General features: G+C 45.5%; 1 protein-coding gene across 1 annotated transcript in view; it reads left to right on the top strand.

Annotated features, from left to right (window-relative positions):
* phf14 (PHD finger protein 14) overlaps positions 1 to 19454 on the top strand; it is a 303809-nt gene that overhangs the window by 125780 nt on the left and 158575 nt on the right. The window contains 2 exon segments of the mRNA XM_038796438.1: positions 5987 to 6118; positions 18613 to 18781. Coding sequence (XP_038652366.1) covers positions 5987 to 6118; positions 18613 to 18781 — 301 coding nt within the window.

Raw genomic sequence — 19454 nt, 5'->3', positions numbered from 1 at the left:
CCTTGATAGTATGATAATATGGCATGCCACTAATTTATGCTGAACCATCTAGATTTCTTTGAAATGACTTTTGTTTTCTATTTTTTTACTTTTAAAGTGTATTATGTACCATCCTGGTTAAAACAATAGTTTTATTTAAAACAATAGGAGACAAATTCCCAGTCTTTGTCAATGGTACTTTCAACTTGTGTGTGAGTAGCAAGTAGACTTGTGTGTGAGTAGCATATGGTGACATGCCTCACCCATCTAACTTACATTATATTGCAATAATGTGCGAATTAACTCAGCAACTGGGGAAAGACGAACCATGAATCCATATGCTGCAACTCCATGGTGTTGGAACTTTTTGCGAATTGGTCAAGCTAAAAAGTACTTTGCAACCCTGCTCTGCATTGTTATGAGATGTATTCTCCACTAAGGGAGCATTTTTTCTTTTAAATTTGAAGTGTCTAATTCTTTTTTTGTTCCAATTAAGGGACAATTTAGAGTGGCCAATCCACCTAACCTGCACATCTTTGGGGTGTGGGGTGAGACCCATGCACATATGGGAGAATGTGCAAACTCCCCACGGAGTGACCCGTGCCAGATCGAGCCTGGGTCCTCGGTGCCGTGAGGCAGCAGTGCTAATCACTGCGTCACCTCTCAGGGAGCATTTCTGAATTATGTTTACTAAAATACTGAATTTGCTGTTCCATGCTGGATGTATTTGCGAACACATGGGAAGTACACGTCCTCAGAGTTTCTTGCTCTGCTACTATGACTAGGTATAAACGTCATTAATAAACTGAATCGCTAACACATATTTGATGTGCCATTGATGCTTCTGCCTAGCACTGTATTGGTAGGAGCAACACTGTCCTTGAGGAGACAAAATTCCACCTTCACAATGAGGACATGATGCATCGCTTTGTGTGGTATGGCAACTGTGCTAAATATGATAGATTCCGAACAGATCTAGCAGCTCAGTTCAGCAGCAGCAGAATTGTATTCCAGCACAATTTGTAACTTCATGTCCTGGCAACGTCCATCACTTTACTGATGTGATCCAGCCAGGGGATCAATGTTGGTGGCAGTATGGGAGAATGCAGGATATGATAATGAGATAGAGGATCAGCCATGAGTCTATTTAATAGCGGAGCAGGCTTGAAGGGCTGAATGGCTTTCTCCTATTGTCTATGGTTCAATGAGGAGTATAAAAGTGCATACCAGGTGTATCCAAAAATGAGGCTCCAATATGATGAAACTGCAACATAGGGCAGAAGCAACAGGCCATGAACAACACTGAGCAGATCCACAACAAAGATCAGATCAAAGCTTTGCACTTCTGCACCCATGAGCATAGTGGTGGACTATTAAACAACTGATAGGTGGAGGAAGCTGCTCCATGAACATCTCACCCTGACTGATGGCAGAGCCCAGTATGAGTTGGAAAAAAACAAGGCTGAAGAATTTGCAAAAACCGGTCGAATCCAGTGAATGAATGGCACCATGAATGCCCAATCCCTCTGGACCTCCATTCTCCCAGCAGTACGATCTGAGTGCTCTCTGCTTCTTCCTTGAATGGAGGTCCAACTAGTCCCATTTGCCATCACTCTCCTCCACTAGTCTGAACCTCTTCCCACATTGAACAACTTCTATTTCACTTATTTCCATTCATTTCTTCCGATTAAAAGGTGTTGCTGTGGGTACCCCGTGGTTCAAGCATTTTTGCCTTCTGTGGAATATGAGGAACATTTTTTTTTTGTGCATTGATGTATTGGTGCTACTTCCCGCTCCCGGCCTGAACTAGAAAATGTAATTGACTTTCTTTCCAATTTCTACCCTTCTTACCATCACATGATCCATCTCTGACTCTTCCTTTCCCTTCCTTGACTTTTCTATCTCCATTTCTGTGGATAGGATATTAACTTATTCACTACAGGTTTACAAATTCCATGACTACACTTGTACCCTGTGCCCTGTATGGACTTGTTTTCCTGATTTCTCCATCTTTACTGCTGCTGGGGCCCTGCAGTATATCTGTTCTTTTTTATGCACCTGCTGTCATCTCTTGCCTGCCCCCATCCCCAGACTATAATAGTTTATCCTCTGTCCTCACCTTTTACCACAACAGACTCCATCTTCAACAGATCAGCTTCCACCATTTCCTCCAGCATGATGCCACCACTAAATGCATCTTCTCTTCCCCTCCCCATTCAGCATTCCATCCCACTGGGACATCCTTGTCCACTCCTCAGTCCCCCTGAACAACCCTTCACTTTCCCACGCCACCTTTCCATGCAGGTGTTAAACATTTGCAACACCTGTCATTGTACCTCCTCCATTCTCACCAGCCAAAGCCCAAATGGCATTGCCAACAGAAAGTAATTTTGCTCTTTCAATTTGGTATTCTATATTCGCTGCTCATCATATGGCCTTCTCTGCAATGGAGGGATAGATAGGGTGACCACTTGCGGAACATCTCCATTCATTTTGCAAGCATGATCCTGAGCTTCTTGTCGCTTGTGATTTCAATTCTCCACCCTGCTCTGACTCTGATCTTTCTGTCCTTGGCTTATTGAGTTCCAACAAAGCTCAGCACAAACTTGATGGACAGCACAAGCTTGATGGACAGCACACATCTCTCATTCAGCACTCTATAATCTTCTGGACTTAACATTTAGTTCAACAGTTTGAGATGATAACTTCGGTCTCCGTTTTATTTCCTTCTTTGTGCTGTCTGGTTTCTTTATTCCTTTACTTTGCATTTGGATGGCTGCGATCCAGCTGGTCACATCTTTTCTAAATGCCCATTTACCACTCCCTTTAGATTTTCCGGCAAGTAACCTTTGTCATTTTATTTCCTCTGCCCTCTTCTTTCACAGACCTTGGCCAGGATAATCTGTTCGGACAGGCCAGACAGGCCCCCACTGGCACTAGGAGTGCCCCCGACATGCCATAACATGGCACTTGGAAAATATTTTTGAGGAAATTGGGTTTTCCACGTCATTCCATGCCATGCTGGGATCTGCGCTGCAACTGAGAGATGTGGGGCCTAATCCCGGACAGGTCCGCACTTCTGAGATCAAAACACCATTTTTAAAGGGCGCACCGATCTCCATTAGCTACTGTTAGAAATTGAAGGGGCAGCCCCCACAACTATTGTTTCTTCAAGAACAGAGGCAGAGTCGGAAGTGTGGTTAGGGAAACAGCTGCTACCCTGATTTGAGAAAACGTTATTTCTTGCATACAGACTTGCTCTTTAAAGGATTTAGGGGTGCAGATAAAAAACACTTTCACTTTATTATTTGGGATGTGTATTCATGCGATGATGAGTGACTGTCTAAATGGTATAGGTGTACACATGAGCACATTTTCACTTTATTATGGGAAAACCTTAGCTTTTACACACTAACAAGGTAGCACAGTGGTGAGCTTCACAGCGCCAGGGACCTACGTTTGATTCCTGGCTTTGGTCACTGTCTGTGCAGAGTCTGCACGTACTCCCGGGTGCTCCGGTTTCCTCTCTCAAGTCCAGAAAGACATGCTTATTAGGTGAATTGGACATTCTGAATTCTCCCTCACTGTACCCGAACAGACGCCAAGGGGATTTTCACAGTAACTTCATTGCAGTGTTAATGTAAGCCTACTTGTGACGCAAATAAAGATTATTGTTATTGCATTTCTATCTTTCCTCAGTTCTGATGAAGGATCATTGATGTGAAACATTAGCCCCATTTCTTTCCACAGATGCTGCTTGACTTGCTGAGTATTTCCAGGATCTTCTATTATTAATTCCGATTTCCAGCATCTGCTGTACTTTGCTAATGTTGTTTCATTGAGAGTGACCTCTTTTGCGTTCGACGTCGCAGCAGTATTTGACGTCGTAGGGTATAAAGGAGCCTTGGTAAGTGCGAATTGGGGAAAAATTCTACACTGTTTGGACTCTCATTTAGCAACAAGGAATGTGATTTTGTTTTTTGGAGGCCAATCACCCACGGGCATCTCACAGCAGTCCCTCAGTGTCGCGTCTGAGGCCCAACCATTTTCAGCTACTTCATTATAATGATCTTCCCTCCATAATAAGGTGAGGTGTGAGGATGTTCGATGTTGATTGCGCAGTGTTCCGTTCCATTCTCAATTCTTCAAGATAAAACTCATGCAAACAAGGACTGAATCGGCTTTCAAGGGTCAGTTGATGCATTACAAGTGCCAGACGATGAGCATCTCGAACAGAGTGTCCAACCACCTTGATATTCTACATCATTACCACTGTCATACTTCCCACCATCAACATTCAGGAGAGTTACCATTGACCAGAAAAATAATTGTGAAAAGCCACATAGCTATTGTGGCTGCAACAGAGCCTGGGTATCCTGAAGTGAATGATTCACCAACTAATTCCCCAAAACGTTTCCAGAAATAATAGAACAATCTTCACTTGCCTTGGGGAGTGCAGCTCCAACAACAGTCAAGAAACTCATTACAATGCAACTTACTTGACCACAGCCTGAATCTTTAACTGTTTCTCTCTCCACAGATGCTGCCAGACCTGCTGAGTATTTCAAGCATTTTCAGGTTTTATTGTCACAGCCCACTTGTTCAACCACGCTTTAGCACCTTCAGCATACATTCCCTCCACCATCAGCACAACGTGGCTGCAGTATGGACCACCTATAAGTTGCACGACAACAACTGCCCAAAGTTCCTTTGACAGCACCTCGCAAATCTGCAAACTCTGCCACATGGAAAGATAAGGGCATCAGGCGCTTTTGAACTGGGGATACTACAACCTCCAAGTTCCTTTCTAAGTCATCTTGACTTTGAAATAATTTGCTATTCCTTTATCATTGCTGTTTCAAAATCCTGGAACTGCTCCCTACCAGCGCTCTGGAAGTACCTTCACCACATGCTTTGTAGTGGTTCAGCAAGTTGTCCCACCATCTGGACCTGCAAAGACTTAATTACCTGCAAAGACTCGCATTCAAAGTATCGTCTTGCATCATTGACTTTGTCTATATATGTGTTTCTGGAACCCACCTCCTTATTCACCTGAGGAAGGAACTGCACTCCGAAAGCTAGTGATTCGAAACAAACTTGTTGGACTTTAACCTGGTGTTATAAGACTTCTTACTATGCCCACCCCAGTCCAACGCCGACATCAAGTCCATTAAGTGGCACAGTATAAATCAATTTTCCCCCCATTGGGTGTTAATTGAATGTGCACATTAAGAACCGGCATAGGCCATTTAACCTACTTGAGCCATTCAATGAGATAATGGCTGCTCCTCAACCTAACACTATCTCCCCCCCCCCGGCCATATCCCTTAATACATAACAGTGAGTCTCAGATTTAAAATTGGCCTTTGATCTAGCATCAGATGCTATTTGTGTAAGCACCCAAACTTCTACCACCATTTATGTGTAACAATGTTTCTCAATTTCACTTGTGAAAGTTATAACTCTAGCTTTTTAGACTATACCCATCCTAAACTCCCAAGACATCAGAAATAGTCTCTCTACCCTGCCTATTCCTCTTAATACTTTAAACATGGGTCAAATCAACTATTTAACCGTTTAAATTCAAGGCAATATAATCCTAGTTCGTGTAATATTTCCTATAATTTATCTCTTGGAGTCCAGACCTCATTCTGGTAAATTATGCTGCACTTCCTCTAAGGTTAATGTAACCTTAATGTGTGGTGCCCAGAACTGAGCATAGTACCTCAAGTGCAGTCGAATCAAGGTTTTAAACAATTGTAACTTAACTTACATCCACTTGTATTGTATTCTTTGGGATATTAAAGCTAGCATTCCATTAGTCGTTCTGATTATATTTTGTACCTGTGCATGGTAGTTTAACGGCCCGAGTATTTATACCCCCTCAGGAGTCTCTGTCATTTGTTCAACTGGTAGTGAATTAAGGCATAATGTACTGGTAAATTGGTGCCATATTGATTTAAGTTAGTACTTTATGATTAAATATGTTTATTATTATTAATTTCAGTTGTGGAATTTGTAAGAAGAATCATGATCAACACCTTCTTGTCCTTTGTGACACTTGCAAACTCTACTACCACCTTGGTTGTCTGGACCCCCCCCTCACCAGAATGCCCAAGAAGACAAAAAATAGTTACTGGTAAGAATCCTTCAGTGATAATGAGATATTCCTTTGACAGCACCTTCCAATCATCTACCACCTGGGAGGACAAGGGCAGGAAATATAACCTAAAATAATGAGTAAAATCCTTAAAGGGGTGCAAGAGCAGAGGCACCTGGTCGTAAAAGGACCAAGAACGAAAGGGCACAAATTTATAGTGATTTGCAAAAGAAGCATGCGATGTGAGGAAATACCTTTTCACACAGTGAGTGGTTCAGATCTGAAATACACTGTCTGGAAGTGTGGTGGGGCAGGTTGATTCTGTTGATTCTGTGAATGAGAACACCACCACCTGCAAGTTTACTTAATTTCTATTAATTAGGACAGGTAGAAACCATTGGGTTGGATGGAACTGGCGGTTGGAAAATGTTAGTGTGCAAGGTTCATTAATTTTATGAATTGTTAATACAGGTTGAGTGTCCGTATTTGAAAAGCTCTGAAATCTGCACTTCTATTCCAGCGTGGAAATCATGTCTCTAGCAAAAAATAACATGGTGTTCATCCAAGATCCGCTAGCTATGCAACGTTTTACAACTCCGTGTCCTCGGTATCGGCTGTTCCTCGTACTGTGTCCCATTCCTGTGACCGAACACACATACTTGTGTGTATCCTTCCAATTGATGCCACAAGTTGTTTCAGTGAACAAATTGTACCTGGTACCTGATTCCTTGTCGGGAGGGAAGCTGCATACCCACCATTGGATTCAACACCTACCAGCCACTCCGAGCAATTCCTGAGGTTCTTTGCAACTTGGTATTCCAAAATTTAAAAAATCCCGAAATCCGAGACACTGGGCTCCAAGCATTTCGAATAAGGGATGCTCTACCTGTATTCCTGTGTAATTTTCAGCAGCATTTAATCAACTGTTGCATGATGGACTCTTATGAAAATTCTAATTCCCATACTGGTTGGCCCCTTTTCATAGATTTCCCTTCACAATTTCTCATTAATGCAATGGAATCACGTTGGATAATAGAAAAACTCCATTCACACATATGTATGGACAAATAATTTACATGTTTTTATTTGTTTTTCTTCCTTGCTTAAGTATCAATTGTCAAATGGTGTTTGGCGACTGAAAGAGCAAGCAGATAACTAAAGGCACCATGTAGATATCCCCATATTATCATATATCATTATTTGCCCCTTGCACATCTGTGAATAACTGCGAAAATTCAACAAATATAAAAAAATCCAAGAATGATAATTTGTCTGAAGAGGCTAAAATGGGTAAAATGTTTAATAATACAATAGAACGAGCTCTTGTCAGATCTGACATGCAAAAAATGGCTGTGGAGGAGATCTCGGAAATTAAGCAATCAAAAATACACTTTAAAGGGATATTTCATGGATATGTTTGTCAAAGATGTCAGGTCAATTGTAAATCATTTTTAAATTATTGAGTACCTTAGTGGTACTGATGGGTGATTGTGTAACACAATGATTTACAAATTGAAAGTGTGTGTGTGTGTATAACTAGTGCATGAATCGCAAAAGGTTAATATGCAGGTGCAGTAAGTAATTAACAAAGCTGATGGAATATTGTATTTTATTGCAAGGGGAATTGAATGCAAGAGTAGGGAATTTATACTTCAGTTATACAGGGAATTGATGAGACCCCATCTGGAGCACTGTACTGTATTGGCCTCTTTATTTAAGGAAACATATAAATACATTGGAAGCAATTCAAATAAAGTTTACTAGATTAATACCTGGAGACTTCCGGTGGCGCGTGCAAGCGGAATGGTCGCCCTGGAGAGGGGCTCCTGCCGTTTGACGGCATTTTTCAGGGGTTTCGCCGGTTGCGATTTCTTCGGCCGTTGGGGCTTGAGGGACGGGCGCCGGGTCGGGCAGGTCTGGAGCTGATGGGGACCCCCGTGAACGGAGGAGCAGGGGCATCGGGCCTGAAGCAAGCGGTGGGGGAGGAGCGTGACCTGAGGCATGGCCTGAATCCAGCACAGATGTAGACGGGGAGCCGTGCACATCGGGCGGCCCCCCGCTGAAAATAAATGTTTGAAGTCCGGTCCCAGGAGAAGGGATGTTTGAACTTTGATTTTTCAATTTTTTTCATTTTTTTTTATTCTTTAAAAAAAGTTTTTTAAAATTATTTTTATTATAATTTTTTCCTTTAATTTTTATTTGTTTATTTAGTTTATTTTATTATTTATCTCGAGATCGAAGAAAGAAGGAGAAAAATACTAAGTGGTTAAGGGATGCCAAAAACAGCTGTGAGAAGGGTGGAAACGTGGGTTCGCCGGCAAAGGAGTGGACCAGGAGAAGCGCTGACAAGATGGCGGATGCCGGACTGCATGGTGGGGCCACACTACTTCGAGTGAAAGGCAAACTGACACCACTGTTTAAAAAAGGAGGTAGGCAGAAAGCGGATAATTATAGGCCAGTTAGCTTAACTTCGGTAGTAGGGAAGATGCTGGAATCTATCATCAAGGAAGAAATAGCGAGGCATCTGGATGGAAATTGTCCCATTGGGCAGACGCAGCATGGGTTCATAAAGGGCAGGTCGTGCCTAACTAATTTAGTGGAATTTTTTGAGGGCATTACCAGTGCAGTAGATAACAGGGAGCCAATGGATGTGGTATATCTGGATTTCCAGAAAGCTTTTGACAAGGTGCCACACAAAAGGTTGCTGCATAAGATAAAGGTGAATGGCATTAAGGGTAAAGTAGTAGCATGGATAGAGGATTGGTTAATTAATAGAAAGCAAAGAGTGGGGATTAATGGGTGTTTCTCTGGTTGGCAATCAATAGCTAGTGGTGTCCCTCAGGGTTCAGTGTTGGGCCCACAATGGTTCACAATTTACACATATGATTTGGCGTTGGGGACCAAGTGCAATGTGTCCAAGTTTGCAGACGACACTAAGATGTGTGGTAAAGCAAAAAGTGCAGAGGATACCAGAAGTGAATGGGCTAGGGTCTGGCAGATGGAATACAATGTTGATTAATGTGAGGTTATCCATTTTGGTAGGAATAACAGCAAAATGGATTATTATTTAAATGATAAAATATTAAAACATGCTGTTGTGCGGAGAGACATGTGGTAGTGCATGAGTCGCAAAACGTTGGTTTACAGGTGCAACAGGTGATTGAGAAGGCAAATGGAGTTTTGTCCTTCATTGCAAGAGGGATGGAGTTTAAGACTAGGGAGGTTATGCTGCAATTGTATAAGGTGTTAGTGAGGCCACACCTGGAGTATTGTGTTCAGTTTTGGTCTCCTTACCTGAGAAAAGACGTACTGGCGCTGAAGGGTGTGCAGAGGAGATTCACTATGTTAATCCCAGAGCTGAAGGGGTTGGATTACGAGGAGAGGTTGACTAGACTGGGACTGTACTCGTTGGAATTTAGAAGGATGCAGGGGGATCTTATAGAAACATAAAATTTATGAAGGGAATAGATAGGATAGATGCGGGCAGGTTGTTTCCACTGGCGGGTGAAAACAGAACTAGGGGGCATAGCCTCAAAATAAGGGGAAGTAGATTTAGGACTGAGTTTCTTCACCCAAAGGGTTGTGAATGTATGGAATTCCTTGCCCAGTGAAGCAGTTGAGGCTCCTTCATTCAATGTTTTTAACGTAAAGATAGATAGTTTTTTGAAGAATAAAGTGTTATGGTGTTTGGGCCGGAAAGTGGAGCTGAGTCCACAAAAGATGAGTCATGATATCATTGAATGGCGGAGCAGGCTCGAGGGGCCAGATGGCCTACTCCTGCTCCTAGTTCTTATGTTCTTATGCTGACCGAGGTGATGGCCATGGAGCTGGAGAAGCAGTTTACGAGGCACATGGAGGCGTCAAGGCAGAAAATAGCAGTTGCACTGAGATCATTGGTGGAGGAGGCAATCACCCCGTGAGGGTGGATGTGGCAAAGACATCGGCCGAGGTGAGAGAACAGGGTGAAAAGCAGAAGGAAGTGGAGGAGGCCATGTCGCAGCACAATGACCAGTTCGCCTCGATGGGAGACGACCTATAGAGGGTGGTGGAGGTCAACAAAGGACTTCAAGCAAAGCTTGAGGACTTGGAGAACTGCTCGAGGTGGCAAAATCTGAAAATTGGCTAAATATAGTCGGCTAGTGAACAGAGATGAAGTGGGAGGAAGGCTTCGGACATTAGAACCTGAGTAGCAGGTTTCGAAGGGCCTATGAGGTGAGGATCGATCCTGGGTGAGATTTTTCTCGAGGGAAAGTGCAGGAGGGATTCTGGGAGGGGGGGGGAGGGGGTTCGATGTTAATAATGGAAAGGGACTGGTCAGACTCATTGGAAAGGGCTTGGTGGTATGATAATGGTGGATAAGAAGATTAGGGGGAGTCGAGAGACCCCCAGTTGGGATAGTCACGTGGAACGTGATAGGGCTAGGAGGCCCAGTGAAGAGGTCAAGGGTGCTTGCGCATCTTAAAGGTATGAAGGCCGATGTAGCAATGCTGCAGGAAACTCACCTGAGGGTGAAGGACCAAGGGAGACTTAATAAAGGCTGGGTTAGTCAGATGTTTCATTCTGGATTTGACGGAAGAGCTTGAGGGGTAGCAGTAATGGTCAGCAAAGGGTATGGTCCCAGATGAGAAGGAGGTTGCAAATCAGGAGGCTCGGTACGTGATTGTGACAGGGGCACTGGAGGGGAGGCCAGTGGCGCTGGTAAGTGTATATGGTCTCAATTGGGACGATATAGGATTCCCGAAGAAGGTATGTGGGGCCATCCCCGACTTGGACACACACAAACTGATAGTGGGGGGGGACTGGAACCAAAATTGGACACATCCCGGCTGCGCTCACTAGTCCCATCAGGGGGGTAAAGGCACTGGCTGGGCTAATGGTGGAAATGGGAGGGGTGGACCCTTAGCGGTTTCTGCACTTGAGGGTGGGGGAGTACTCATTTTTCTCAGCGGTCCATAAGGTGTACTCACGGATTGACTTTTTCATGGTGGGGAATGCACTGTTGGCTGGGATTAAAGGGTTGGAGTACTCGGCAATTGCAATAGCAGATCATGCTCCGCATTGGGTGGATATGGCACTGGAGAAGGGGATGGTACAGAGACCAGGATGAATTTCGATGTGTGACTGTTGGGGGAACCAAGGTTTTTGTGACAAAATTTAAAAAGTACTTGAGGAATATATAGGTTTTAACTGCATGGGTGAGGTGTTAAAGGCGTTTGGGAGGCTTTAAAGGCGGTGGTGAGGGGTGAGGTGATCTCGTTCAAGGCTAGGCTTGACAAAGAGGAGAGGTTGGAACGTCATAGGGTAATAGATGAGATGCTGGAGGTAGACAGGAGGTATGCAGAAGATAGGGACCCAATGCAGTTGGAAAAGAGGAAGGAACTCCAGGCGAGCTTTGACCGACCACCTACTGGGAAGATGGTATGTCAATTGAGGCGAGCAAGAGGGGCAGTTTACGAGCATGGAGAGAAGGCGGGCCTTATGTTGGCGGGTCATCTGCGTAGGGAGGCTGAAGCAAGCGAAATTGTCCAGCTGCGGGACAGGGCAGGGAAGTTGGTGGTCTCTCCAGATCAGATTAACAAGGTCTTTAGGAATTCTATGAGAGGTTGTACAGGTCAGAGCCACCTGGGAGAGGCCAGAATTTCTATATGGGCTGGAGTATCCAAGGGAAGGGGACAGGGCTACATTAGAGGGGGTGATAGTGGAGCAGGGATAAAAGATGCGATTGGGAGGATGCATTCGGGGAAGGTGGCAGGGCCAGATGGGTTTACGGTGGAATATTATAAAAAATTCAAAAATAAGTTGGTACCGTTGATGGTGGGGATGTTTGAGGAGGCGATATGGAAAGGGGTGTTGCCAAAAACTTTGGGGCAGACATCGATTTCCCTGTTACTTAAGAAAGATAAGGATCCGACGGAGTGTGGGTTGTATAGGCCCATATCACTTTTAAACGTGGATGCAAAGATATTGGCGAAGGTACTGCCAGGTAGGCTAGAGGAGTGCCTCCCGAAGATGATAGGTGAAGATTGATGTGTTATCTGTGCTGGTCTAACATCGACTGCAACTGGATGCAGTAAAATGCAAAACAGGCTTCCAACACAGGAGGTGGTCCAACACTGTTTTATGGAACCTGTTGATTGCTGTACATAATCTGCTGTGGGTTGACACTCTATTTTTTTTATAATAAACAATTTTATTGAGGTAGTTTTTGGCTTTATAAACAGTTACAGACATCATCAGAAAGAAAGCAAAAAAGGCAAAAATATGCAAACATCCACGTACTTTCAATACTTCAATCTAACATATTGCACAAGCCCGCTCCCCTCCCACCGGTACTACCCGCCATATTTTCCCTTCTACTCTACTCTACCCCCCCCTCCCCCCCACCCACCCCCCTGCTGACGCTCACTCTCCCGCAGAGAAGTCAATAAATGGTTGCCACCTCCGGGTGAACCCCTGCACAGATCCCCTCAAGGCGAACTTAATTTTTTCCATCCCCAGGAAACTCGACATGTCCGCAAACCACCACTCAGTCTTCGGGGGCTTTGAGTCCCTCCACGCCAATAATATTCGTCGCCGGGCTATCAGGGAAGCAAAGGCCAACACATCGGCCTCTTTCTCCCCCTGGACGCCCGGGTCTTCCGAAACCCCAAAAAATGCCACCCCTGGACTCATCACCACCCTTGTTCTTAGCACCTGGGACATGACCCCCGCAAATCAGGGAGATTGGCCTGTAGGACCCGCATGCCTCCGGGTCTTTACCCCGCTTCAATATCAGAGATATGGTGGCTTGTGACATTGTCGGCGGCAGGGTCCCTCTGTCCCTTGCCTCATTGAAAACCCTCGCCAAGACCGGGCCCACCAGCTCAGAGAACTTCCTATAAAACACTACTGGATATCCATCCGGCCCCGGGGACTTCCCCGACTGTATAGCCTTAAGGCCCCCCAATACCTCCTCTACTCTAATCGGGGCCCCCAGCTCTTCCACTCGCCCCCCACCAACTGTTGGGAATGTTAACCCGTCCAGAAACCTTTTCATCCCCTCCGGTTCTTCCAGCGGCTCCGAAGTATACAGCTTACGATAGAAGTCCCGGAATACCCTATTCAATTCTGCCGGGTCCTCCACTTTGCGCCCCCCCTCGTCCCTCACGCTACCTATTTCTCTGGCCGCCTCCCTCCTCCTGAGTTGCTGCGCTAACAGTCTGCTAGCCTTTTTCCCATGCTCGTACACCACTCCCCTCGCCTTCCTAAGCTGTTCCACGGCCCTGCTCGTGGATAGTGCCCCCAGTTCCGCCTGTAGTCTCTGCCTCTCCCTGAGTAAAACCTCCCCCGGGGACTCCGTGTGCTCTTCATCTAACCGACCCATTTCCCTGACCAATCTATCCATCTCTGCCCGGTCTGCCTTGGCTCTGTGGGCCCCAATTGAAATCAGCTCCCCCCGCACTACTGCCCTTGGCGCCTCCCACAAGGTCGGCGCTGAGACCTCCCCCGTGTCATTCACCTGCAGGTAATTTTTTATACATTTCCGAAGCCTCTCGCAGATCCCCTCCTCCGACAGCAGTCCCACATCTAGCCTCCATTGCGGGCGTTGATAGCTCGCTCCCCCGAACTGCAGGTCCACCCAATGCGGGGCATGGTCCGAAATGGTAATTGCTTAGTATTCCATGTTCTTTACCTCCCCCATACAGTCCCTGCTTAGTACAAAGAAATCTATCCTGGAATATACTTTATGGACGTGCGAGTAAAACGAGTAGCCCCATCCTGTTGGCTGTCTATCTCTCCAGGGGTCCACTGCCCCCATTTGCTCCATAAACCCTTTCAGCTCCCTTGCCATTGCTGAGAGTCTACCCGTTCTGGGACACGACCGATCCAAAGTCGGGTCAAGGACCATGTTAAAGTCCCCTCCCATTATTAGCCTGCGAGAATCCATGTCCGGGATCTTCCCCAGCACTCTTTTAATGAAGTCCACGTCATCCCAGTTCGGGGCATATATATTCACCAGCACCACTCTTCTCCCCTCCAGTCTGCCCCGTACCATCAGGTATCTGCCCCCCCTGTCTGCGGATATGCCCTCTGCCTCAAATTGCACGCGCTTGTTGATCATGATTGCCACCCCTCTGGACTTCGAGTCCAAGTCCGAGTGGAAGACCTGGCTAATCCAGCCCTTCCTTAGCCTGGTCTGGTCCGACATTTTCAGATGTATCTCCTGCAACATAATTACGTCCACCCTCAGGGCCCGCAAGTGCGCGAACACCCGCGCCCTCTTAACCGGCCCATTCAGTCCCTTGACATTCCAGGTGATCAGCCTGGTCGGGGGGCACATCCCACCCCCCCCCCACCCCGCCGGTCAGCCATAGCCTTTCTCGGGCCGGCCCCTGGCCCGTGCGTCGCGCCATTCCTGGCCCGCCCTTTGGCTGCCTCCACCCTCGACCTCCTTTCCAGTGCCTATTTCAAGTCCCTCTCCCATCAGCAGAACAACCCCTCCCTCCCCTAACCCCATCCCCCGACACCCCCACCCCTGCCATCTACTGGCTGTAACTTCCCCCCCCCATCTGACTCCCTTGACTAGCCAATCTGCTAGCCCGGTGACTCAACACTCCGGCGCCTTCCTGTCTCATTCCCATTGTTTCCCCGTCCTCCTCCCCACCCACTGGGGCAAGCCGGCTCCAGTGTCTTCCGCGAGCTGCACAAAAAGCACAAACCAGCCCAAACAGGAAAAAAAAAACACAGAAAAAAGAGAAAAAGCACATAAATGTCCATGAACAAAGGAAAGAGTCTCAAATGTTCCGCTTGGCCCCTTTGGCCCAGCAAACCGTTGAGCAGCTGTCCAGGCACATTCGGCATTCCTTCCCACAGAAATCCTCGGGCCCTAACTCGCGTCCTTGGAGCCTCCCTTCGGGACCAGCCCCAGGTCCCTCACAAAATCCATCGCTTCTTCGGGCTCGGAGAAGTAGTGGTGTTGACCCTGGTGCGTGACCCATAGCCGAGCTGGGAACAGCAGACCAAACTTCACGTGCTTCTTGAACAGCACCTCCTTGACATTCTTAAAGGCTGCTCGCCGCCGAGCCACCTCCTGGCTTAGGTCCTGATAAATGCGGAGAACACTGTTGTTCCACGTGCTGCTCCTGGCGCTCTTTGCCCACTGCAACACCCGCTCCTTGTCGACGAACCTGTGGAACCTAATCACCATCGGGCGGGGGGGGGGGGGGGTCCGCCCGGCCGCCCCTGCCTTGCCTGCACTCTGTGTGCCCCCTCCAGCTCCAGCGGTCGCGGAAAGGCTTTGGCCCCCATCAGCTGCTTCAGCAGGTCTGCTACAAACGCTGCAGCATCAGCTTCCTCGCCCCCTCCGGGAGGCCGACCATCCTCAGATTGTTCCTGAGGACTCTATTCTCCAGCTCCTCCACTCTGTCCAGCAGTCTTCTCTGCCGCTCTTTCAGGCCGTCAACTTCTAGTGCTGCAACCGTTTGCGCATCCGCCTGCTCCTCCACCGCCTCTCCCAGCTCCTTAACTTTAACATCCTGGGCGTCCAGCCTCTGGTTCAGCTGATCCACCGCTTTCTGGATTGGGTCCAAGCTGTCCCGCTTCAGCGCTTCAAAACTGGACTTCATTACCTGGAGCATGTTATCCAGCGCCTGCTGGATTGCTGAGTCCGGGGTCCGTGTGTCCGCCATCTTAGGTCCCAGGTAATTTTCTTCAGGTCATTGTCTCTGTCCCTTTTTCTCCTTCTTCTGCCTTCTGGAATCCCGCTGTTCCATGTGCCGCAGCCCGCTCCTCAGCACCTTCGCTGCCGCCTTCCTTCGCCCAGCTCCTTAAATTTTACCTCCTGGGCATCTGAAGTGGGTCCAAGCTGTCCCTCCTCAGCAACTCAAAACTTTTTTTCCTTGTCCTGGAGGAAGGAAGGTCCGTGGGTCCGCCATCTTACCCTTCAGGTCAGTTTCCTCCTTGCCTCCGTCTCTCTATCTCTCTTTCTTCCTCTACCTGCAGTCCTGCGAAACCCTTCTAAAGTCCCTCTACACTATTCCCTTATCGTCCATATGTCTATCCAATGACCATTTGAATGCGTTTAGTGTTGGCGAGTCCACTACTGTTGCAGGCAGGGCATTCCACGCCCTTACTACTCTGAGTAAAGAACCTACCTCTGACATCTGTCCTATATCTATCTCCCCTCAATTTAAAGCTATGTCCCCCTCGTGCTGGACATCACCATCCGAGGAAAAAGGCTCTCGATGTCCACCCTATCTAATCCTCTAATCATCTTGTATGCCTCAATTAAGTCCCCTCTTGACCTTCTCTCTAACGAAAACAGCCTCAAGTCCTTCAGCCTTTCCTCATATGATCTTCCCTCCATACCAGGCAACATTCTTGTAAATCTCCTCTGTACCCTTTCCAAGGAAAGGTTAGATTTGTATTTGCTGGAGTTCAGAAGAATAAGAGATGACTTGATTGAAACGTTTAAGGTCCTGAAGGGACTTGACAGGGTGGATGTGAAAAGGATATTTTCTCTTGCGGAAGAATCTAGAAATATGGACCACTGTTTAAAAATAAGGGTCGCTCATTTAAGACATACGAGGAAAAATAATTTCTGAGGGTTGAGAGTCTTTGGAATTCAATTCCTCTAAACGTGGTTGAGGTAGAGATTTTCACTATCTTTAAGGGAGAAGTGGATAAATTCTTGATGAGAAAGCAGGTGGAAAATTATCGGGGGTAGGCAGGAATTTGAAGTTGAGGTTAAAATTAGATCAGTCATAATCATATTGAATCATGGAGCAAGCTTGACCGTCCGAATGTCCTTTCCTGCTCCTAATTCGTAGTGTTCAGTAATCCTTTAGATACTTAAAACACTCAACCAATGGAATAAATTAAGAATATTATGACATAACAATTAGGGATATTATAACATAATATTGGCATTGCATAATGGCATTACTTGTAACTTCCAGATCAGTATGGTCTAGTTTTGTGTATTGTGCAAAAATGAGATCTTGAAATTTTCTGTGCAGGATTTTTTTACCCACTTATTTTTCTGGGAAGAAAACATTATTTATGTTTCAAATGCAATTTATTTCTTTATATATACGAGTATTATTTATAAACAGCCAATTTTTTACAAGAAAGACCATCGTGGTGCTTTGCTGGTAATGTGTGCAAGGTGGAATATAAATCCTATTTTGTAGAACTGCATCTGTTCTTGAGAATTTCATGCCTGAGCTGTGCAGAATCACCAACTTAGGTTTCACTTTTAATTAGTTCTGAGCACACTCTGCAAGATAAGATTATTGGTAGAGAAATTGAGTTTTATTGATTGTTCTTTTTCACTTTGGTTGTGTCTTTATGAATCCCTTTGGAGGCTAATGGAAAGGTGTGTAAATGTCTAAAGCTATCCAAAAGCTGTGATTCTTTTGAAAATTCCTACGCCTTTTCTTTGCGGTTCATGGAGTTTAAAACATATTATAAGCTAGGCATGATTGATTTGTCATGGGCCTTGACCTATTGAAGATACACGGTTTATGTTCCTGTTAAGAACGCTCAAGAGAAAAGTGTCTCATCTTTTAATGTTTATGTACTTCATTTAGTTCTGAATCATTGAGTGAATTTCTGTTCACTCATACTTCTGTGTTCAAAGCAATTGACCAGTTTCCTTCTACAATTCTCCCCCATTTCAGATAGGTTGTTTTTTTTTTCAGGACACTCAAAAGACTGTGTGGAATGAAAATGAAAAATGCATTGATAGCTGTGACCAGCTTGTCTTGCCAACTGCTAGCTTTGCAGTATTGACTAAATGTTTGCTAGGTAAAAATATGCAACCCAATTGCCGTTAGTAGAAAAGCTTGAGGGCTGATGGCCCTTGGCTCCAAAAGAGAGAGAACTCGTGCCAATGTTGAAACTCCATGCAGAAAGATTATACAATTCCACCAATTCTTTTTGCTCTCTTTTATTAATTTACAGTGTGTGAGTTTCACTGCCATTTCTTGCCCATCCTTAATTGAGCTCGAGTGGAGCCTTCTTAAACTAATGCAATCCGTACGGGTCAAGGTACTCGCACAGTGCTATTAGGGAGGAAATCCCAAGGGTTTGATGCAATGACAATGAAAGAAAGTCAATATACTTCCAACTCAGGATGATGTGTGACTTGGAAGGGAACTTGCATGTGGTAGTGTTCTCATTCACCTGTTATCTTTGTTCTAATGGGTTTGGTAGGAACTTTGGTATATTGCTGTAGTGGTTGGTACACACTACATCTACATTGTGCTGGTAGTGGAGGGAATGGAAACTTCAGGTGGCGGATCGGGTGCAATCAAGCGGACTGCATTATCCTGTATGGTGTGAACTTCTCAAGTGTTATTAGAGCTGTACTTAATCAGGCAACTGGAGACTAATTCTTCACACCCCTGACTCATGCCTTTTAGATGGTGGAAAGGTTTTGAAGAATTGAAGGTGAGCCATACGCTGTAGAAACCCAGCTTCTGTAGCCACTGTATTTATACAGCCAGTCCAGATAAATTTTGTACTAGATTGCGAATCTGTTTTGCCCACAGGCAGTGCTCCGAATGTGACCAAGCAGGTAGTAGTGATTTGGAAGCGGATATCACCATGGAAACTTTGCCCGATGGGACCAAGAGATCAAGGAGGCAGATTAAGGAACCTGTGAAATTCACTCCTTTGGATATTGTAATTGAACCAAAGAAGATCATGAACAAAAATATGGTAATATAATCCCTCTTACTGTGTCGCTTTTCTGCACACTTCTAATGTCAGAAGTTATGATGCAGGGGTTAAAATGTAAATGTCACCAGAGGACCATAGGCTGCTCACTCTTTTGAGTGCTGACTGGCCCGAGAGTCACCACACCACGCGAGGGGCGAGGTTGAGAAAGCGGGACTTTCATGATTAACCTCAGCCGATATGGGAATCAAATCCGTATTGTTGCCGTTGCTCTGCAACGCGAACCAATCATCCAGTCAACTGAGCTAACATTATGCAATAGTGTAATCAGTCTATTCCAAATTTATACTTTAAAATCTTCTGCTAAGTGGAAATATTAGAATGGCTTGTCATGTATTACATTTATCTAATTTGTAGGAAGAAGGAAAATGGGTGTTTTGCATTTTGATGTGGTTAAAATTATTTGTTGAATTCTACTGTAGACATCTAAATTTCCTGAAAGAAATCTGGAATTTGAGACTAAATTTGTATGCCTTAATAGAAGGAACACTCAGAGCTGTTGGAAGGATTCCAACCAAAGCAAGTAGTATTGTTTGGTGTGAAATGTGCATTATTCTGCCAAGAAGAGAAATGGATGTTGTGGAATTTATTAGTTAAAAATAAAGTGGCAGTTCGTTTTGTCATTACATTGGTAATGAGGGGGGAAAAAGTTACA

Source organism: Scyliorhinus canicula, chromosome 5 (genome assembly GCF_902713615.1).
Source record: "Scyliorhinus canicula chromosome 5, sScyCan1.1, whole genome shotgun sequence".
Classification (NCBI taxonomy): domain Eukaryota; kingdom Metazoa; phylum Chordata; class Chondrichthyes; order Carcharhiniformes; family Scyliorhinidae; genus Scyliorhinus; species Scyliorhinus canicula.
This window is presented reverse-complemented; position numbering and strand designations above follow the sequence as displayed.